Source organism: Trichoderma reesei (assembly GCF_000167675.1).
Source record: "Trichoderma reesei QM6a unplaced genomic scaffold TRIREscaffold_5, whole genome shotgun sequence".
Classification (NCBI taxonomy): domain Eukaryota; kingdom Fungi; phylum Ascomycota; class Sordariomycetes; order Hypocreales; family Hypocreaceae; genus Trichoderma; species Trichoderma reesei.
Window position 1 is genome coordinate 79,219 of NW_006711152.1, and position 21,502 is coordinate 100,720.

Genomic DNA, 21,502 nt, shown 5'->3' on the forward strand with positions numbered 1-21,502 from the left:
AGGCACATAAGAAGTATATTTCAAGAGACGTTATGTATATTTATTGCCCTTCGGATGAACTGCATCTTCACTCCTCCTCCTCTACGTGCCAGGTCGGCCCGTTTTGCAAAAGCAAGAACTTCAATTGTCGCCCAACGTTGGCGCTACCGCCCTCAACGAAAATGTTCCGAGGTTCATGGCTACCTAGCGCTTGGGTAGCCGTCTCTGTGGAACTGGCTTAGATTTGACGTCGGAAGAGAGACGTGCTTTTACGAATTACTTATTTTGATATGACCGCAACAGATATGCAAATTTGAAAGGCCCCTGCTGCTTTCAGGAAAGCTGTCAGGCCTACTTTTCCAACATCAGCGCCGGGAACAGTATTATACCTACCTACCTAGGTAGCCACCTTGTGTTTGGCGAGTAGGTACGACTTGCACTGTCGCTCACTGAGTATTACTGCGTATCACTGAGGAGGATTTCGGTAGATGAGTGACAGGCAAGGTAATGTCAAGCATGGCAACCATTTGTTTCCTTTCAGACATCATACTACTGTGAAGCTTGACCTCTGACGGACTTATAGCAACGTGCACTCGCCCATGTGATTGAAAACGCTTCTTCAGCACAGAGTCCCTCTTCAGTATATGCTCTGGAAGACTGTCCTATTGTACAGCAAGATGTAGCAGCGTAAATCAGGAGAATAGTATCCGTAAAGGGTTGGTATAGAATCTGAGGGGAATTTCATGCTCCAACTTAAGGCTTGCCCAGAGGAGAATATCAAATGACTTCTACTTCTCTTGTTCTTCAATCGAGATGAATGAATGCCACCTCCTTTAACACGCCCACATCATGCAACGTCGTTGATGTATGAACAACGGGCTGATGCGTATTTGCCGATTATCTGCCTGTGAAGTGTCACTATCGACTAGCAATACATCTGGTAAGTTTCAAGACAGAATGCATCAACATGGTAAGCGAAAGGCGTCTCTTCGGCCTTTTCTAACACACACTCATTTGAGGAATGACACACAAGGCTCCACGACTTGTATCAAAAACTTATTATCGATCCTTGATCGCCGTTAATCCCCAAGATCTGAGTCCAGCTCATAAGGGCTATGATGATTCCACTACTAAACTTGATGCCTGAGTTATAAGGGCTCGCCAACCTATGGAATCTCGATTCCATCATTAGCCCCATTAGATGATTGATTCTCATCATTTCTGGGGCCTTTGTGAGTGTTCAGCAGGAGCCTATCGGCACCCAATAACGCCAAATTTTCGAACTATACTTCTTGGTAGCCTTTGCCATGCACAGCGGCACAGTGCCACACTTCTTGCTTCATCATGGATATGACAGGCCTCATTGTCTAGCGCGTGATGTTTTCGAGGCAACGCAAAGCACTACGCAATGTATACTATATCCAAAAGCGTAGTCAATATGTTGCCTCCTAGCCATCGGCTCAAGTTCACTCTAGGGTAATGAAGTACACGTCCCTTATTAGTCTATGAATGTACCCGATGCACGTAGATATGTCGATTACCTTGATTCAGGCTAAACACTCTTTGCAGAGCAGTCGTCGGTTCAGTCCTCCTAGTAATTTCTTGGAAGGATTGTGTCCTCAAATCTGAAGTATCACACCTTTTGTTCAAGATTATGGCATGGCAGTGCCAGGTCACGGTCCAACATAGAAGGTAGTATTGAGTCTGATTGAGTTCCAAAAATTTTCCGTCGGGCATTCTTACGTCATCTGCAATCCGCAAGGCAACAGGGGACGCCTATTTTCGACCTGCAGATTGTCTTGCTTGGTCAACTCAAGATCAACCATATGCGACCGTCTTCCTCAGCATGCATACGCTTAAAGCATTCACTCGCCAGCTCCCTGATGCGAGCGGGCCCAATTACTATCCGCACAGGTTGACTTGAGATTGCCTAAAAGAGGGTGTTACTTAGCTACCTATAGACTGTCTCGACTTGACTACCTTAGGTAGGCCACCTGAATCTCCGTACTCCGTACCTCGAGCTACTTCTCAAGCGAGTGGAAAGCTACCTAGGTACCCCTATGTGATCTGTTTTCTCCCGTAAGCTGTTTACCGGACAAGCCTCGTATTGGTGGAGAGATACATGCCGGATACGAGATGGCTCCGTACTCCACGCTCAACCCCCTGTATCAAATTAGGTGTGGAAGCCGAACACAATCACGAAACCACACGCGCCTGTCAACTGCCACGGCGATGCCAAGGGGCTCAAAGCTGAGCTTTGCTGAATGGTGCCTGATGGGTTACGGTCAGACATAGTTGCAGGCTCTATACATAGTACCATTGTCGGCACATCTTCTCATGTAAGCACGAAAACCGGTGCTTATTCTGCTCTATGAGAGGGTCTCGACGAACACTCGGCCTCTCGGAGTCGCCATGTCGACTTGTCAAGTGGATGGTCGGGATATCGCCACTTCTCTCTGTCAATGATTAATAAAATGACACAGGGCGGGATCGTGCTTGGGGAAACTCTGCCAGTCCTTTGTAATTACAGACAATATACACACCTTCAATCGCCTATCCGGATTCCGGAGACCCAGCCACCCCGAAATTTTGCGGCAAGTTGTCAAGTGCAATGGTACGGCAATCGGTCTGCTGCCCGTGAATTGCGACGATTGAGGTCATTAACTTGGCATCCCATCATAATCATTCTTTTCGGGTGAATGCTGCATTTCACCCTCCCCATTGAACCGACATTCGAAATGGACTGGTCTCAACAAACAAATTTACAATGTATGTTCTCGCAGACATTCGCGAGAAGAGACAAGCTGAGAAGCCGGGTTCATGGACTAGCTGAGTCTCTAGAAGATCAAGATGCCTCCACTCTTTCTACTCACAGCGCCTTGTTCTCGAAGGTATTCCACTACCGCCGCATGCCCTCCCGCCATAGCTCCTTGTATTGGGGTTTGTCCCCTGCGATTCGAGCTCGCGTTTACGTCGGCACCCATCCCGACGAGCTTCTTCACGATCTTGACGTGTCCCCTCTCCGCAGCCGCATGCAAAGCTGTCGCATCGCCATCGTAACCACCGCCTGACGCTTGCAGGTCGGCACCGGCCCCGAGCAGCAGATTCACAACTTCTAGATTCCCCTGCAAACACGCTCCTTGAAGCGCTGTAAAACCCTTGTATCTTGCTGCCGGGGCGTTGACATGAGCACCCTGTTCGAGCAGCAGCTGCACGATCGCCCCGAAGCCGCCGCCAGATGCCGCCTGCAGTGCGGTGCGCCCGGCACTTGGTGACGGAGGGGCGTTAACTTCTGCTCCGAGTTGCAATAGTAGCTTCACAATGTCTAGGTGGCCACGTTCTGCCGCTGCTTGTAGTGCGGTCCTGCCATTGTATCGGGCGATGGCGAAGGTCTCGGGCAAGGAACCACGCATCTCGTGGGCTGTTCGACTGCCTTGCGTTACTACCCGGATGCCGTGATTCGTCGCCGGACTCATGTTGATCTCTGAACCCGCGTCCAGGAGCAGCCGGACAATTTCCTCGTTTCCATGTCCACACGCAATCTGCAGGCCAGTGCGCTGGAAGTTGTTTCCTCCGCAGAAGTGAACGTCTGCTCCGGCACTGAGTAAACATTTGACGACGTCTTCATGCCCCTGCATGCACGCCGCCTGCAGGGCCGTCTGCCCGTAGTAACCGCACGGGGCATCGTTGACAGCTGAGGGGCTTGAGGCGAGAATCTCTTGGACAGTCTGCAGCTCTCCACTCCTGGCGGCAAGTTGCAGGGGTGTCCAGCAGTATTCGTCAATGTCTTCGGCTGGCAGCGAGGGATCCCATGCCGCGTCCAAGGGAGACAGAATTACCTTGGGCCGTGAGTTTACTAGACGGCCCTCGACTGCGGTCTCCGCCATGTTGTCCGCCATGTTGAGGCTTGCGATTGCTGAATGCAGTAGGAAGATGTAAGTTTTCTGGCTGAGAGGTCGCGCGCAAGAGGAGAGGGGAGAGTGGAAATTGAGTGGTTGGAGTCAAAGGGCAAAGACAGTGATCTCATCAATTCCCCTCTACAACCAGACACGTGCACATTTGAATCCTTCCGCCGGTTCAGGAGCGCGAGAACTGTGGATAACCAAAGAACATGATGCGTCTTTGTGATGATACCTTTCTGCAGTGTGTGAATGTTATGGCACATAGCCGCGTGCAACTTTACAATGTGTTGCAAAGATGACACGGCAATGCACTAATACATCATACACGCTCCATTGTTCTTCTTATCAATATTTGTTGAACACAGGCAGAGCATCACGCATCCGAAATGCTGCTGTGAGACTCACATACAACTTTGCACGTCACGGGCCCTGTTCAACACCAGAGGGAAAGGCCTCAACACATTAACGCTGGAGTTCATGCTTTGTATAATGGGATGAGTGGTAGTGCCTGATTATCTACTAATGTCTTGATGCAAGTGTGTCTCATTTCTGTCGTCAAAGTCCGGTTTCCTCGACCTCCATATCTACCTACTGCTTCACAGCCTTGGCAATGAAAAATGGCTTCAGCTTGGCACTCTCGCAACTGCCCTGCGCAGGAACATTGGACATGACTGGTGTCGTATCAAGGTACGGTTTGTAGTCGAAACTTCCAGGAACGAAGCCTGCGTCGACCATGAGAGCCTTCATCTCTTCCGGTCCAAATCCGCCATGCTTGGAGATTGTGTGATGAGCTGTCACGTTGTCGTGGTCGTGGTCGTGGTCGTGGTCGTGGTCGTGGTCGTGGTCGTGGTCGCCGTCGTGCCCGCCATTGTGTGAATGGGCATGTGAATGATTGTGAGAGTGGTCGTGCGAATGAGCCTCTGGGGTCAGGTCAACAACAACCAAGACACCTCCGCTGCGCAGTCGTTTGTAGAGCCCAGACAAAACACCAACACGATCATCGATATGGTGAAGGGCCATGCTGATTGCAATGAGATCGAAATCGAAGAATTCCTCTTTTGCCAGCACCGTGTCCGCCTCCGTCGAAGGAATAGAGCCCTGGACCGCGACCATTTGCTCAGTCGGAATACCGGACTTTCGAGCAATCTCGTTGTATGCTGCGACGCTGGTGTCGGATATGTCGATGCCTCTGATGACGTCGAATTGTCCCAGAAGCGCGCTGGAGACCATGCCAAAGCCGCATGCATAGTCAAGAAGCTTCAGGGGCGGGCTGCCCTCTGCTCGACGGCGGATGCCCATCCACTCGACATTCTCGGAGAGCGCATCGGCGATCTTCTTGGCCAGGTTGAGGATCCACTGGTTCTTGAAGATTCTGGTTCCCTGAGTGCTTCTCAGATTCAGTGATTTGCGTGCGCAATAAGGAGGCGGGAGATGCAGATGAACTCACTTCCAGAACTCGCGGTTGGCTGCCGCCAAATCCGTCATCTCTGGCTTGGGGGTTTCCATTCTGATTTCGAAGGGCGATTGTTGCTCGCTTGGCGGTGCAGAGGGAAGAGAAAAGATGATGAGCTGGATTGCTGCACTGGAAATTGAAGAGAAGTAGAGCTGTTACATACCCAAGGTATATGAAGGAAAGTCTCCGGAAAGGGTCCGTGAAAGGACCCGCAGCTCGAGCGGCTCGTACGAAGCAGACCAAATCCTGTGTCACTCCTATCCCCTAATCACGGGCTGCTTCTCGCCTGAGAAGCGGATGAATCAGTGCTTAAGCTGATCGGAAACAAGAGGACTCGGGCCTTTCGTTGTTTAGTGAGCGCACAGCTTTTCGTCGTGTCCCTGATTTACTCGGCGGACGTTGTTGGCCGCACCTTGATGGCCGTTTTTTCCCCGGCAGCTGGCGGGATGACGCGGCGATAGAATTGCCCCAAGATGAAGGATGGCATCAGTCGGATGCACATAGAAAATCTTGATGGGTCTCCTACTAGACATCTTACGTACCAAGCCTACCAATTATTTGGTTCCTACAGAGTGTCACCTTGTGATGGCCCGGAGCCCCAAGGAGGTGAATGTAAACCCGAGCATTGCTGTTACTTTCCCCCTGCCTCTTTAACACCTTCGAATCACTTCACATGACAAAAATACAATAGTGACTTGTATGAACTAGGTATGTTACGTGAATGTGCAACCTGAACAAGACATTCAGGCGGTGGACGACTTGATTGCCACAAGACCTTCCCACGATGGGGTGATACTACATATGCCGTATGCGCACGGCGTCCTGAAGTCCTGAAGCAATCGTATAAGTAGGTAAGGTAGCTCCTACAAATTCAAGACCCTCTTGATACCTTACAGAACATGGATGAACAACATATGGAAAGCTGGGTGCCGAGTGCAAGTGTGCAACAAGGGCTGCCAGCCCCAGGGCCATCTCCATCTTGCCGCCTACCATTCTTTGCCTTTCAAATCAAGTGGCAATCGTAACATTCGATCACCTTCATCAGTCGGCGTTGGCAGCCGTCCTCCACGGATGTTGATCTGCAGAGATTGATGCAGCATCCGCGGCGCTGCCAGTTTCGCGTCGCGTTCATTGCGCATGGCGACAAACTCTTCGGCTGTAACGCCATCCTTGAGATGTTTGTTCTGCTCTCTGTGCTCCTGAACGGTCATGTACGCCCTGGGAGAGCCACGGTCCGGCGGGGGATAATCGTGGCCGGTCCATATTTTGACGTGGCTTGGCAGACTGAGTAGCCTACGCCCCGAGGCGAATAGGCTATCCGCGCTGCCGCCGGGGAAATCGCACCGAGCAGTGCCAATATCGGCGTGGAAGACAGAGTCGCCACAAAACACGTTGTCTGGAACGATGGTATCAGACAATCGGAACAAATGTGACGTGCTCGAAAGTGTGGTTCTGAAGTTACTTACCTCCAATCTTGTAGCCCATGTGGTCAGGAGTGTGGCCAGGAAGATGCATCGCCGTCGCGCTTAGATTGCCAATGTCGAATGTCTCGTCATCGTCCATGAGATGGTCAAAAACGACTCCGTATTGGTCCTCTGGAACACCGTATCGCTTGCCAAATAACCGCTGCACTTGGCCGATGCGTCTGCCAATGGCGATGGATGGACTGTATCCCTGCTCCCGAGCAAGGCGGCTCTGTAGGTACGATGCCGCTGTGAGATGGTCGGCATGGACATGGGTCTCCAGAATCCAGTCCACTCGATATCCGTTTTCCTTGACCAACGCCAATAGAGCGTCGGCGGTGCGCGTAGTGAGGCCCTGAGTTGCGCGATCAAAGTCCAAGACCGGGTCGATGATTGCAGCAGTTTTCGTGGAGGGATCTGCTACGACATACTGCCATGTGCCAGTGTCGTGTTCGAATACATCATGAATGATGGGCTCCGAGGCCTTGGCAGACTTGGTGCCGGTGGACATGTTCCTGACCGGGTCTGGTCGCAAGACTTGGCGCTGAGGTGATCTGGGCAATGCCACGCTGAGCGGACGGGGTGCCTGTCTCGAATTTTGGCAAAGGAACCGAGCGTGAGGACAGATGCTGAAGCTCCTGACGAGAGTCAAAGAACGTGCTGTGGTAGCCGGAGTGAGATTCAAGCCCGTCGCAAGTTGCTTCCGGCAGCCAATAGCGCAAGATCGAAGTGGCATGATGAGATTTCGGATCGCTCGTCTCGACGGCGATGCGCTCGGTGATGAAGAGTTGGCGTCGTACTTATCCTTTTCTCGCCTCGCCAGCTGAAGAGCCGCGGATGCCCTCGGATCTGGCTGGCCAGACAACGCCGATATCCAATGCCCCAGATGGGATTTGCCGCCGCATCAAGGCGAGGTTTCGAGGTCATGCCACCGCTCGTCCGAGTTGATCCGTCCGGTCGGCCAAGCTCGAGCCGGTTCACGATGGAAATCTCGGTCAGCACCGTCACCGACTTCCGGCCGGATCATCGTCCGATTCCTGCCCCACACGCTGAATCTCGGCTCGTCGCTATGGGGGCGCGGCAAATCCTCGGGTCTCGTGCTCCTCGAGGGGATCGGAAGTCGGTGATGGAGGCCGGCTGGCGGTGGTTCTGCTCTAGCACCCGCTTTAGTCGATTGCGCGATCGGTGATTATTCAGCCTTTGATGCTGGAATTTTGCCTTTCCTATTATTTCTCTCAGGGCTTCGCTTCGTCTCATCTTGTTTTGTTTTCTTCATGTGAGTTTCTGCGGGCTCTTGCGTATTCGTTATACTTCTCGCCGTCCTCCGTTCTCAACATGTTTCAGGCCCGTTCGTTGTCACTGGCTTGCAGAGCTGCCTCTCGCTCCGTGGTCTCTCGGAGCTTCGCAACCGTCCCAAATGTCTCCCCTGGCCGGAGCCATAAAGTGGTTGTGATTGGAGGCGGTGCGGCTGGTCTGGACATCAGCCATAAGCTCCTTCGATCTGGTAAATTCTCCCAGGACGACATTGCTGTTGTTGATCCCGCAACTTGGCACCACTACCAGCCTGGGTGGACGCTTGTGGGTGGCGGCCTCAAGACTAAGGAGGAGCTCCGACGGCCCCTCAACAGCCTTGTCGACCCCAAATTCAAGTTCTACAACGACGGCGTGGCTGGCTTCTCGCCTGAAGACAACTCCATCACACTCAGTAACGGGGACAAGGTCAGCTACGAGCAGCTGGTTGTCGTGCCCGGTATCTCGGTCAATTACGGCAGTGTTAAAGGCCTCCCAGAGGCGCTGGCTGACTCAAGAAGCCTCGTTTCCTCCATTTACAACTACGACACCTGCGACAAGACGTACGACACCATCCAGAGGCTCCACAAGGGCACTGCCATCTTCACTCAGCCAGCAGGCCCGATCAAGTGCGCCGGCGCTCCTCAAAAAATCCTGTGGCTCGCCTTGGACCACTGGAAGCGCGCAGGGCTGTATGATCCCAGCAATCCCTCCGGCTCCGCAGTCAAGATCAGCTTTGCTACGGGCATGCCCGTGATGTTTGGTGTTCCCAAGTATAACGCCGCGCTGGAACAGCTTCGCAAAGAGAGAGGAGTCGAAGGCCTCTTCCAGCACGATCTTGTCGCGATTGACGGCGATAAGGCAACTTTTGCCCTGCCGGATGGCAAGGAATCTGTCACGAAGCAGTTTGACCTTTTGCACGTCGTTCCTAAGATGGGTCCCCACGCATTTGTCAAGAACAGTGGGCTTGCCAACGAAGCTGGTTACGTCGATGTTGACGATGGCACAACCCGCCACAAGAAGTACCCCAACGTTTGGTCTGCCGGTGATGCATCCAGCCTGCCGACCTCCAAGACTGCGGCTGCCATCACCTCGCAGTCACCCGTCCTGGTCCGTAACCTGTTGCAAGCTATGGAGGGCAAGGCACCAGACGCCACATACGACGGATACGCTTCGTGCCCGCTGTTGACAGAGTATGGCAAAGTTTTGCTTGCCGAATTCAAGTACGGGGGTGAGCCAAAAGAGACGTTTGGCGACTGGTTCGGTATTGACCAGGCGGTTCCCCGAAGGTCCTTCTATTATTTGAAGAAGAACTTCTTCCCTTGGGTATACTACAACCACATGGTGAAGGGAACATGGGGAGGACCGAAGGGCTGGACGAACTGAGCAGTCAATTCTGGATGAATATGTCTGAATCTATAGTACCCTGGGTGGCCAAAAGCATGCCTTCTGTTTCCATCATTTTATCCTCTATCTCTTGTTGAACAATCGCATTTCGTTGTGTATTCTTCCTAGAGCAATGCTCGTGCCACTTGCCTGTGACAAACGACTTTAAGGCTTTGAGTTAACGATGCAAGTCGTTGAAAGCTTGAAGCAAGCTTTTCTTCACCTAGAGTTTATAATACTGGACTTGCCTAGATATGCATTGCTTCACTCAAATAGCTCGACCAACAACCCAAGAGACGCAGAAACTCGCGCTCTAGGGTCTCAGGGTGCCCTGCTATAAGCAGCGAAAGCTTCAAATCGATTAATTTGCCTTCATATGTAAAGAGGCTGTACAGGTAAAGACAACCAAGCTGAGAGGTAGGGGGGCTGCTGTGAAAAGTCGTAACCCGATCAATACGATATCTCTGTTTTTATTGGCTTGTTAGCGCAGGCTGCCTATCGGCAACAAGCCGGCAATGCGAGGTCGCAAGTGAGACAACCGAAAGTATTTAAACATGGCGACAATATCAACCTCAGTGGCCAATTCCCAAAATCAATCTTCAAAGAACGATATACTCAGTGGCAGGCGACATCATCAACATAGATTACACAGGCCCGCTGCCCTTTGCGATACTGATACTCGACCACACTCCCAACCTTTCGACCACATTCCCAACCTTTCGACTACACCAGTGTGCGACGCGTTTCTTACTTGCACTCTTTACTGGACCTCGTCGCCATGTCCATGGTTGAAGTATACGACCCAATCAGAGGAGACGAAGAGCATGTTCTCCAGCTACCCGGAGGGAGGCAGATAGCCTACGCCCACAACGGCCCCCCAACATCACGCACGGTCATCCTCTTCTTCGTCGGTATCATGGGCGTTGGGACCGCGGCGAATGTTCCTGAGCCGTGCCGTGAGATCCAGGCTCATTGGGTCGCTCCCACGCTTCCAGGCATGGGAAGGTCGAGCACTCGCGACTGCTCGGTGCCGTACTACGTCAATTTGGTAAATGATATCAATGCGCTGCTCAATCACCTTTACCCCACAGGGGGGTTTGATGCCCTCTATGTCTCGGGAGGCTCATATGGTACGGTGCCAGCCCAAATGCTCTACGGCGCCCCGTATGATCTCTTTCCCCCTGGTCGAAAGATTGTTGGCATGCTGTTGCTCAACGGCTTCTCTCCACTGAGGCACCACTCCGGTTATGCGAAGCACCTTAGTTGGAACAACTGGGCATCGATTGGACCGCCCACAAGGATTGTACCATTTCGCCTACTGCAGCGTTTGTTCAAGTGTGCAGTTGGATCCAAATTGCAATCCGTCGAGGGCGCAACGCAGTTCCTCAAGGCAACAGTGTTCGATAATATGGACGATGAAGAGAGGCGAATCTTCCAAGATTGGCTACAAAAGAAAAGTTTCGACGAGCATACAGTCATCGAGAAGATGGCACGAAGCACAGTCCGTTGCTGCCAGAACTGGGACGGTTTCATGGAGGTGTCGGATACGATTCATTCTGACTGGGGATTCGATCCCCGTACCCTTGATAAGGAGCATTCTGCAAAGCCTGTCTTGATTGTTGGATCGGAGAATGATCATATTGGAGGCAGCACTAATGACTGGCTTGTGGCCAGCTATCAGTCTGCTAGAGATCTCAAATTGTTGCCTGGAGGTCACATATCCTCCTTGTTCTTCATGGATGACTTGTGGAGGGACATGATAGAGGCTTCCCGGAGTGCATAGATCAAGGTTCACCAATGCCTTGAGACCAAGCACTCCCCAGCCAATGTATCATCAGTTATTCAGTACCAAAGTCGTGGCTTCTGCCTTACAAACAATATACGATCAGTCCCTATGCACGCCGAAGTACCGACCTGCGATTAAAGATGCTTGCAACGGACTATGGATTTCCCTATCCAATGGTGTGCAGGACGTTGTAAAAGCTCAGAGCGCTATTGACCAGTCTGTTGTTAGCAACGCGTCTTGGAGCGCATACCACCAGCCGGTCTGGTCACGCCGATATCAACAATGTGGACTGTGGCACAAGGTATCGGCGAGTAGTGGCTGAGGCCGCGGGAACCCACGGTGTAGACTCGTTCGGTCACAACTGCATAACAAACAGGATGCAGAGGCAGGCAACCAGCTGGTATGCAATATCACCAACATGGTCGAAGTTTGATGATACCTCATGCCGTTCCACCTTTGCATACGCCAAAGGCGATAAATCTCATTGGAACGGTGTCTTCCCCTGGTAGTGTACGGTGCCAACAGCCAGCATATCCACAGTGTCATCGCTTGATGAGACGTGCACTGTCCCCCTCATTGGATGGATGTAGGCTTGGCCAGATTACAGCGATTCTCGATTTTGAGGGTGGATTCTCCCATGTGGATTGCAATCTAAAGACTGAGAGCACGTTGTACTTGTGGCTAATGATGGCGCTGAGCAGAGCTCAGCAAAGTAACACCGAAAGTGATGTATCATATATATATAAAATCGTCTAGTAATCTCTTAAGATTGACGTTTATATGCTGTTACAGTCTGCGCTGTATCAAGCCTGTCGTGTCAAACGAGTGTAGGCAGATTTTTTGAAAACTAAATACAGCGAAAATCTTAAAACCAGTGAGAAGCCCTTGAATATTTACGGCTGAAAAGAAGGTGTGGTGTCACTCCATGACCCAATCGATTCTTCAAGTCTTGGATTGCCATGGCTATGCAGAAGCCTTTTAGTGGCAGGTGCTGGGAGCAAGGGTCCAGCCGGTGAGGCGGTTGGCGATGTCTGATGCGTAGCAAGCAGTGCTACCAAGGCCCTTGTCGAGGTCGGAGTAATCAGCAGAGCCACTGTTGTAGAGCCGAGCGGCAGCATAGTAAGCCTGGCTGCCGTTGTTGTGAGTCTTCTCCTTGGCCTGGGACAGAAGGCTCTGAAGGCCGGGGCCCTCCTTGGTGCCGCTCACACCGTCGCTGATCATGAGGTTGATGGTGGATGAGGGGCAGGGGTTCAGTCCGAAGCAGCTGCCGGCGCCGTTGTGAGACTGCATGAGGCCTGGGTTGGTAACGCCGTTGTTGGTGGTTGGGACACGGACGCAACCCTTGCTCTCCTGCATTACTATGGCGAGGATGAAGCGAGGGTCGATCTCAGCGGCCTTGGAGACGCTCTGGATGGCAGTGCCAATGTCCTGGATTTCGGTCTCGGAGTCGTCACCGACCCAGCCGTTCCAGCCGCAGGACTTCTGCATGAGGGGGACGTTGGCTTTCCAAAGGTCATCCCAGGAGCCCCAGGCATCCTGAGAGGGCCAGCCGGCAGCAGTTGATCCGTCGCCTTTGTAGTAGGTATACTTGTCCTCAACGGTGCTACGCTTGGCAGCGGCACCATGGTGGTGGAAAGCGGTACCATGATGAAAGGCGGTACCATTGGTATGGTGAGCAGTACCATTGGTGTGGTGAACAGTACCATTCCTATGGAAAGCAGTACCATTGGTAGGGAGTGCAGTGCCGACCGCGGCAAGGCCAGCAACAAAGACGGCAATGTTGGCAAGCATTTTGAATGTTCTGCTGACGAAGGAATTGAAGATGGTGTATCAGAAAGGAAGGACTGGCTGATTTGAGGCCAGGGGGTATCAGTTGTATGGTTTTCAAGGTGTGGAAAAGGAGTGTCTGAAGGAGAAGTTCAAAGGAATGGAATGGAAGGTGGATAGAGAATCTCAATGAAGAAGTAATTCAAAATGATCCTGGGACAATGGATGTTGATGGGTCTTTTATACATCAAGCAGTCCCCTACTAATGCCTCCAAGTCTCATCAGAGAAAAAAAATTGCCCACTTGCGCTCCATACTGGAGAGGAAGGTAAACGCCATTTTTTCGACGGAAGAGCGAAATTCAAGACAGAGAGGAAAACACCTCATGCTCCATCACAAGTAGAAGCACCGTGAGAAAAGCGGCCTGCGACAATACCAAGGTTGGTACATGCGATATAGCATGCAAACTCGGAAGACTTGCCCCGTCCTCTTCGGGGCTCGGCCTAAAAACGCCACATGAAGGGTCTCTCTTGAAAGGAGATCCGGCTCGAAGCCGACTCGTTAGATGTGGATACAGAGGGTCTTGCAGCGCCAAAACCACGTGGGTGGAGGGGAAATGAGTAATGAAGTACCTACTTTACGTCTCATCTTTCGAGGACTCGCCGGGCACGAGGTTATGTGCATGAGTTGGGCAACTCATTTGCTTCTCGTCCAACTGATAGGTGATCGTTGGCATGCGTGATAACATAACGTGGATTCCCTTGCTACAACCAGCAATTGATTTTGTTTGTTAACCATACAACGAACACCTTGTTTGAGTTGTGACGATGATTTTTCCATCTATTCCCCCCGTATCCCTCTTTGGGGGTCGAGGATGTGTCTCATGCCACCGTTTCGTGTATCATGACTTCCTTTGTTCTCTTCGAGCTACCCATCGTGGTCGGAGCCGAAATATCTAGAAGCGATTCAGTTGTCTACCTTGTCGTTGTTGGTCAAGACACTGTACAGACTAATTGGCCCAACTAACATCATCCAGCGTCGGATGCACCACGCACATGCAGGATCCCACAATGCCAACCGATAAACTGGCCTATGGAAGGCGGCTAGAAGGCAGAGTGGATATGGCGATTGGCGAATCGGTGTTGATGAACTCATACATATATAAGAGGCGCCAACGTTATCCTCTTAGTGGCTCGTTCCTGGCTAAATGAGCACCCTTTCAATTTTCACTCACCTCAAGCCATGTGGACGGTTCAGTTCTTGGCTAGTATTCAGGCACATGATTCATCACCCTCTTTTGTAGGCGAGTCATCACGGGAACTAACAAGTTCCTGCATGTAAACGCACGCGACGACAAAGGGGAAGTATGGCGCCTCACAGTGGAGGAGCTAGTCCGGTGCAATAACATTGCGATGAAATGTCACTCTCCATCCAAGAGTGACTCTCGTGACCGACTCCGGTCCAGTGTTTCCAATTTTCCATATCCGGGCTTGGCCTCGGACAGGTCTTAGTGCTGCTTCTCACAGTACACGCACGGGCGGCGAACCCACGATAGCCTACGGTATTAGTCTTCCAGAGTATGAGTCCCAGTTTTTAGAGGCCCGACTCATTGAGGATCGGACATTTCTCCGGCAATGCTAGGGTAGGACAGCGGACCGAGGAAGCCGATAGACTAATGCAGCGAGGCCCGCGCCCGCCCATGCAACGAAGGGAAATTGTGCAGGGGACCTCGCTGTAGAATTGCTGGCGGGGGATCGATTACGGCTGAAGAGTCTGGGGAAATACGATGCCAAGATGTAATCAAGCCGCCTCTAATCAAGTTTGGGGAGTTCGTACATAAATCAGAAATTCGACAACAACAGTGAGTGCTGGTGAAGCCTTGCCGTTGCCGCGAGCCTTTGGCTATTTTCATAGCCCAAGTTGATATGCCGAAACGTTGCCACATCAGGATTGTTCTTCTTCTCTCTTTCTTCCTTTCTTTCTTTCCCCCCCAAATTAATAGCCGCTTGTTGTCTGCGTGCAGGATTAGGCAAGACGGAGAACCCAGCAGAATCCGTTTTAGAGCAAAAGACTTGCAAGACCGCATTGAGCCCATTGAGCCAGTTGACAGACGCCCTGGTGGCGTTTGCCCCTGGCCGACTTCGCCCGATCCAGAGAAGTTGTGCCTGGCGTGGCTCCCTATTCGTCAACCACCGCGAGTGGCGCCCGCGCCACTCGAACGCCGTCTTGTCTATGCAAACGGTGGAACTGAATAAGAAGACCGTTGAGGGTGGTAAAGACAGTATAGGTAAGAATGATTTGCAGAACGTCAAGAGAATACTTATGGATGGTGAAGGAAACTGTGGCTAAATAGAGCAACGAAGCCCAAAAAATTCTCACTGTAACCAAGGCCACCGTCCAATACGGTGGGTGTAGAATGGCCGGTCTCTAGCAAGTGGCTCGCTGGCACCAGTCATTCTTTCCGAGACCATAGCCTTCCTTTGTCAAAATCTTGCGTACTGACTTCATCCAGAGGCGTCATACCGCTACCCACCATTTGCCAGTGTACAACCTAACGTTGGAGGATCCCATGTTGTCACGTACTTACCTAGGCCACTACCATTATCAATGCCAAGTCAAAGAATGAACCGTGTTCACATCAATTTCAGGGTCAATGTTCTGTTAATCATGTAAGCCACTTTCTGGAATTGATCATGACCTACTCTACTCGAAGTAGTGGCTTTGGATGGCTTCTAGGAGGTGTATCAGCATGTTGTTCAGCCATTCCTACACAAAGAAGTGAGCTCAAATCCGTGGCTATTAATTTCAGATATTTCAAAGGCATTGACAGAGTGGCTGTGTTTTGGCAACGAGTATTCCGTTTTCTCTGCGAAGAATTCTGTAGCATTTTCCGCCTCCGCCTCCGCCTCCGCTCCCCTCCTGCCTCGAGTGCGACCACTGCTACGTACTTGGGTAGCACCGGCGAATCTGCCCCTGGCTGATTGAACTTGTACGGAAAATCGCTGCGTCATAGTCTGATCCCAACAGCTTGTACACTAATAGCATCGAATTCTGTCATTGCCTTCTTCTAGTTACATCTCTTCAAGCTCGGGTTAGTCTTAATCTATCTTGTCTTAGGTATGAGTATGATAAAGTCGGCATGCTTCACAGATGGCCCCGCCATAGCTCCTGCAAGGAGGGCATCCAGAATTGGTATAAACGGCTGACGGCTGACGCTGCTTTGGCGGAATGCGCTCTAGTCAGGCTGGCTGTTGAGCTTCTCAAAAACACCAAACTCCGCCCTATGAGCTCTACTTCGCGGCAATTTCCACACATTCAGTCCCGTTTCAATCCTGGCTCATGAGGCGGGGATTCGTACTTGCGCCGATGCTCAATGCCAGAGGCAGTGCCGCGTTACCAGCATGAGTGATCGTCGCGTCGTCGGCCTGGCGGACATAACGACAAACCGCACAGCATTCCGTTGACGAAGTATATAAGAGAGAGATCCTCTCGTTCTCAAGATGCCATCAGTATCCTCATCGAAGCTTAACAAGGAAAGAATTATTTTGCCGATATCACCATGAAGTCTATAGTTATAATTCTCTTTGGGCTTGCCTTAGCCGACGGCGCCGCCATCCATCACCACAGCCTTCCAACGGTGGACCTTGGCTACCAAGTCCATCGCGCCATCTCGTTCGATGTAAGTTTCTCGAAAGAAACAGGCTTTACGTGGCGTAGACATGCTGACCATTGCGTGTAAAGGAACACTATAAGACGTACAACTTCACCAACATTCCATACGCTGAGCCTCCTCTGGGTCCTCTACGGTTCGCAGCACCTGTTTCCCCAAGAGGACGCAAATCGGCAGTACAAGATGGCAGAGTTGGAAAAGTTTGCCCGCAGGCAAATCCCGATTGGCTGGCATTAGGCGAAATGTTTACCGCGGCCTACGGACTCAACCAGCTGCCATTCAACGTGACACAAGCAAAGGAGGTGCTATCTAAGCTGCCGCCTCCCCCGGAGGATGATCGAATCACCGAAGACTGTCTAGTCCTAGACGTTTTGGTTCCCCAAAGAGTATTTGATAAGAGACGCAGCATTCACCAGAGGGGCCTGAAGCAGACCAAGGGAGCTCCAGTCCTGGTATGGATATATGTGAGTAAAGGGCCTCCTGTTGCTGTCGGCGACCATAAACTAAGAAGTTGCCTAGGGAGGTGGATATGTCATTGGAGACAAGTCAATGTTCGGAACCCCTAGCGAGCTCATGGCAGCAAGCCAAGCCAATGGCCAAGATGGTGCCATCTGGGTGGCCATGAACTACCGTCTCGGCGCCTTTGGCTTTCTCTCCGGCCCTACGTTGCAGCAGAGCGGCGGCAGTCCGAACGCAGGGCTTTTGGATCAAAGGCTTGCTCTAGAATGGGTTCAGACAAATATTCATTTGTTTGGAGGTGACCCTGATAATGTGTCTATCATGGGAGTCTCTGCTGGTGGCGGATCGGTTATGCACCAGATCACGGCCTGGGGAGGTTCGAAGCCTGCACCTTTCCGTCGCGCTATTCCGCAGTCGGCCGGCCTCGTCCCTGTTCCCGGAAACCGTGAGCAAGAGCAGACATTCAACGACTTTTTGGCCCTTCTGAACGTCTCAACACTGAATGAAGCAAGGGCACTGCCCTCGAGTGCGCTGTTGGCTGCCAACTTGAAGCAGGTCGCTGCTGCTCCATATGGTTCCTTTTCTTATGGCCCAGTCGTCGATGGCACTTTTGTACCTGGGATGCCCTCAAAACTCATTCTTCAGGGAGCTTTTGCTAAAGGTATTGAGATCTTTTCCACATACAACAGCCACGAGGGAATCATTTTCACCGATCCTTCGGCCTTTGACAACGAGTCTCTGCTAAGGAAGCAGCTTGGAGCCATTTTCACCTCATTCACAAGCGAAGACTATCAGCATGTGTTTGAGACGCTCTATCCCCCCATGTATGACGGATCTCAACCGTATACTGACGCCCTGGGGCGAGCGCAGCTGATCATTGCCGAGGCCGCGCTCACTTGCAACCAGAACTCCATGATCAAGGCCGCGCAGAAGCAGGGTGTTGCCGCATATGGCTTCCAAAACTCCGTTTGGCCAGCAGTACACGGCGGTGACCAGCCCTACCTTTTCTCCCACGGACCGACGCCGGGTGTTGACGCTCGAATCGCAAGCATCGCGAAGGATGCCATTGCTGGATTCGTCAATAACGGGTTGCCGATCAAGTCATCGGTCGGTGACATCTCATTCCCTCCTTACGGCCGGGATGGTTTCATTCTGAACTTTGTGGCTAATTCTACCTCGGTAATTCGAGACCCAACGTTGAATGAACGATGCGACTGGTGGCAGAAGGCACTGTACTACTGATTCATGTTTCTCTTCCCACTAAACATATTGTGCTCGATAGACTTCCAGCTTCGGGCCGGTCCATCTTGATAAATATACTGTATTTAGACGGTTCAACAAGGCTTTGGATACACATTAGATTAATCTGTCTAACTCATAAGTTTACGGCCTTGCTCGGATCACTTCTTGTAGCAATATATTTGGACTTTCCGACTTCATAAATGCGACAAAGAGGCCAGTCACTCTCGTCTCGGCAGCTCAATCATCCCAAATAATGGCATTCACGTACCCGAAACTGGACGCTCTTCAAGTGGCGTGTAACTCCTAGATTGGGCGATACCTACCCTACCTGTCAACGAGCTCGCACAATTACGCCCATGCCGCTCCTAGCGACAGACATAATTGTCAACTTTGCCAATGCCGCAAGCAGTGTCGTAAGTCTTGGAGAAGGTCAAAGATTGTTTGACAGCAGCCTGGCACCTTTTCGAAGGGCTTGCGCCGACGCTCGACACATGCGATCTCGACTTCATCTGTGGTACCCTGACAAACAACACTACTGTGGCCGGACCAATGAACATGAATAGTGAGAGATCACGAAAGAGATGCAGGTTTGGCTGCCTTGCCTACCCATCAATCGAGGCCATCAAGTGATACCGAGGAGGCAATCTCGGGGCGGCTACGTATAGTGGTGAGATGATGTCTATAGCTGATAAGAAGCGGTGAAGCTATGCAACAGTAGCGTGCATCAACTTGGGCAACAGTATGGAATAGAACATGTTCTCTTATTAGTGATCACTCTGGGACTGACATTGGATGGCACAGTAGTAGCCGATCTTACGGCTCGGATAATGCCGGGGTTGAATGTTGACAGGGACATGCTTATATTCAGAGCAGAATAAGATCCACGGCCACCGATGCTCCGTTTTTTTTGTCCGCGGGGCAGTCCGGCAGCGAACCATCCGTCACACGTTGATCAATCTTCAATCCATGACGACGTGGGAGGTGCCTGTATGCGAGAGTTTGTCTTGAGTTTCTGGGACAAGCAACTTCGGGAGACCACTCCTCTGCTTTGCATCACGATCTCTTTACTAACTATACCGGTGAATCGACCCCAAATTGGTGGGCGTACCACCCCCGCGGAAGCATCGTTTCTTGTGAAAACGGAATAAGCCGATATCCCATCTTGGCACGAAGATCATGTTCAGGGATCGGAGCAACAAAGCCCGCTAATTGGCAAAGACAGGCTGACTCGCATCATGGGTCTGGTCTGGGCTGTTCACTCAACATGCAACAGCCGGTTTCTCCACTTGAGACTTTGCCTGCCGACCAGATGTTGCTTGTTATTCCCTTTCATGTTTCTCAAGCGCGCATGAATCTCGTAATGAACTAGTAGTTGCCCTATTGACTTGGAATAGGGGAAGTCTGCTTGTCTGCCCCTTCTAGATCGGAACAGAATGCCGGAAAAGTCGGTTGACAAGGGTGAAATCGCGTACCCATGTCCAGAGACTTGTATTGTTTACTTACCCGTTTCGTGTACAGTGCTTGAGTGCCAACGAACCCAGACACTTGGAGTTACGCTCACGATTATGCATACTTGAGAGCCTGACATTTCTGGATCATTCTACTTACGCTTAAATATCACATTCCAGCAACGGACACTAGCTGAGTGCAGCAGTTGCTTGCAAGTCATTCCATTTATGAGCACATTGATCTCGTATTGCGAGTGTCCCATCGTCGCATTTATTAACGCTTGTTGCCACCAGACGCTGTTGTAGCTTCCTAGCATAGTCTAGCTTCGTCCTCTCATCCCGACTCAGTCTCTTTACATGAGAAGCCGTGCTCCACTGTCCACTCAACTTGTATGAATAAGACATTAGCCAGGGGCGCAGAATCTGGGGTAGAAAAATCCACGAATCAAGATTGCGCTGTGTTTCCATTTCCCAAACAAGCAGCTGGAGCAAGCAGTAAGCATCCACGTCAGAATGGCGGCATTACGAAGGCGTCTAGACATGGAAATGGCTCTTCTCTCTCTGACGGTACAGCGTGCATTGCTTCTAGAAGAGGTAGGACTGGTATCCTATCGGTCCGTCACGTAACAGTGGGATGTGGGCATCCAATTATCCCAGTATAGCCCCCTTTCCATCTTCACGAGCGAGGTGGCGTCGGGGACAAGACGGCATATCGTCCAGAATATGATAAATAAGATTGATCGCCCCCCTCGCGACTGTAATTGTGAAGTGCTGAACTGCAATCCGAAACTGTGTTTGTCAAGCCAGATCTCCTAATCTGCCACCATGAAGTCCGTCGCCGCCATCATCCTCACCTCTGCCATCGCCGGCATCGCCCAGGCTTGTTCGACTCCTGGGAACTACATCGTTACGTTCTACGGATACCCCGACAACTCTCCCCCGGGACCTGCAACTGCGCATAACTGCGGTGGTCGCAACTTCAAGGCTGGTGGTGAGTATAGTCTCATCGTTGCTAGTAGTCAACAGACAAGCAAGGACCGTGACTAAGTACAACCAACCAGGTACTGGAACTTACGCCGACCCGATCACAATTGCCACGGCTCCAGGAGAGCTCAACCCCTGCGAGATCGTCTATCTCCCCTTATTGACCAAGTATGGTCGATATGAAGACGATTGCGCTCAGTGCAGTACGTGGACTCCCACCGTCCTCTTAAGACGACGAGACACAAGCTAATCCGTACAACAGCCACTGACTGGGCCAATGGCCAACCTCACATTGACATCTGGACTGGCTCTCCCACAGTCAATGGTGGCCAGAACCAGATCAACTGTGAGAACAACCTCACTTTCGGCGGCCGCTACTCCATTGTCCGCAACCCTCCCACCAACTATGGCGTTGATAGTAAGTTTGTGAACGAACCAACTGACAGGAGAGACGCTAACTTAATTCTGATAGCCACTCCTCTATTCGTTGCGCCAAACACTTGCAACACCAACCATGTCTACCCCAGCAACCCTGCTCACTGCTAAGTTTCGACGTGGTACCTACATATCCCAGAACGAGATGTCCCTTTCGTATGATGATAATGACTGGCAATTCATGGCAGACTCCTGCAGCGAGTCTCCTATGACATGTTTGTCGTACATAGCTAGCTGAT

General features: G+C 51.4%; 7 protein-coding genes across 7 annotated transcripts; 4 read left to right on the forward strand and 3 right to left on the reverse strand.

Annotated features, from left to right (window-relative positions):
• Nucleotides 1-4,469: 4,469 nt before the first annotated feature.
• TRIREDRAFT_105242 (uncharacterized protein) lies at nucleotides 4,470-5,387 on the reverse strand (the record flags this gene model as incomplete). Its single annotated transcript, XM_006963732.1, has 2 exons — nucleotides 4,470-5,253; nucleotides 5,329-5,387. The coding sequence occupies 2 exons, from the start codon at nucleotides 5,385-5,387 to the stop codon at nucleotides 4,470-4,472; spliced, it is 843 nt and encodes a 280-aa protein (XP_006963794.1).
• An 890-nt stretch (nucleotides 5,388-6,277) lies between these two features.
• Nucleotides 6,278-7,508, reverse strand: TRIREDRAFT_120877 (uncharacterized protein). The gene is made up of 2 exons (XM_006963733.1): nucleotides 6,801-7,508; nucleotides 6,278-6,730 (listed from the first exon to the last, which is right to left on the reverse strand). The coding sequence occupies exons 1-2, from the start codon at nucleotides 7,306-7,308 to the stop codon at nucleotides 6,321-6,323; spliced, it is 918 nt and encodes a 305-aa protein (XP_006963795.1). The 5' UTR covers nucleotides 7,309-7,508; the 3' UTR covers nucleotides 6,278-6,320.
• Nucleotides 7,509-8,090: 582 nt separating this feature from the next.
• On the forward strand, nucleotides 8,091-9,542 carry TRIREDRAFT_76215 (uncharacterized protein). Its single transcript, XM_006963545.1, has one exon. The coding sequence runs from the start codon at nucleotides 8,133-8,135 to the stop codon at nucleotides 9,471-9,473; it is 1,341 nt and encodes a 446-aa protein (XP_006963607.1). The 5' UTR covers nucleotides 8,091-8,132; the 3' UTR covers nucleotides 9,474-9,542.
• A 709-nt stretch (nucleotides 9,543-10,251) lies between these two features.
• On the forward strand, nucleotides 10,252-11,256 carry TRIREDRAFT_120879 (uncharacterized protein; the record flags this gene model as incomplete). The annotated part of the gene is made up of 1 exon (XM_006963546.1): nucleotides 10,252-11,256. One exon carries the CDS (start codon nucleotides 10,252-10,254, stop codon nucleotides 11,254-11,256), a length of 1,005 nt encoding a protein of 334 aa, XP_006963608.1.
• Nucleotides 11,257-12,237: 981 nt separating this feature from the next.
• TRIREDRAFT_105246 (glycoside hydrolase) lies at nucleotides 12,238-13,050 on the reverse strand (the record flags this gene model as incomplete). Its single annotated transcript, XM_006963734.2, has 1 exon — nucleotides 12,238-13,050. The coding sequence occupies one exon, from the start codon at nucleotides 13,048-13,050 to the stop codon at nucleotides 12,238-12,240; it is 813 nt and encodes a 270-aa protein (XP_006963796.1).
• A 3,534-nt stretch (nucleotides 13,051-16,584) lies between these two features.
• TRIREDRAFT_105247 (uncharacterized protein) lies at nucleotides 16,585-18,396 on the forward strand (the record flags this gene model as incomplete). Its single annotated transcript, XM_006963547.1, has 3 exons — nucleotides 16,585-16,704; nucleotides 16,767-17,159; nucleotides 17,215-18,396. 3 exons carry the CDS (start codon nucleotides 16,585-16,587, stop codon nucleotides 18,394-18,396), a joined length of 1,695 nt encoding a protein of 564 aa, XP_006963609.1.
• Nucleotides 18,397-20,669: 2,273 nt separating this feature from the next.
• Nucleotides 20,670-21,374, forward strand: TRIREDRAFT_58880 (uncharacterized protein; the record flags this gene model as incomplete). The annotated part of the gene is made up of 4 exons (XM_006963548.1): nucleotides 20,670-20,835; nucleotides 20,906-21,031; nucleotides 21,091-21,246; nucleotides 21,301-21,374. 4 exons carry the CDS (start codon nucleotides 20,670-20,672, stop codon nucleotides 21,372-21,374), a joined length of 522 nt encoding a protein of 173 aa, XP_006963610.1.
• Between the last annotated feature and the right edge of the window lie 128 nt (nucleotides 21,375-21,502).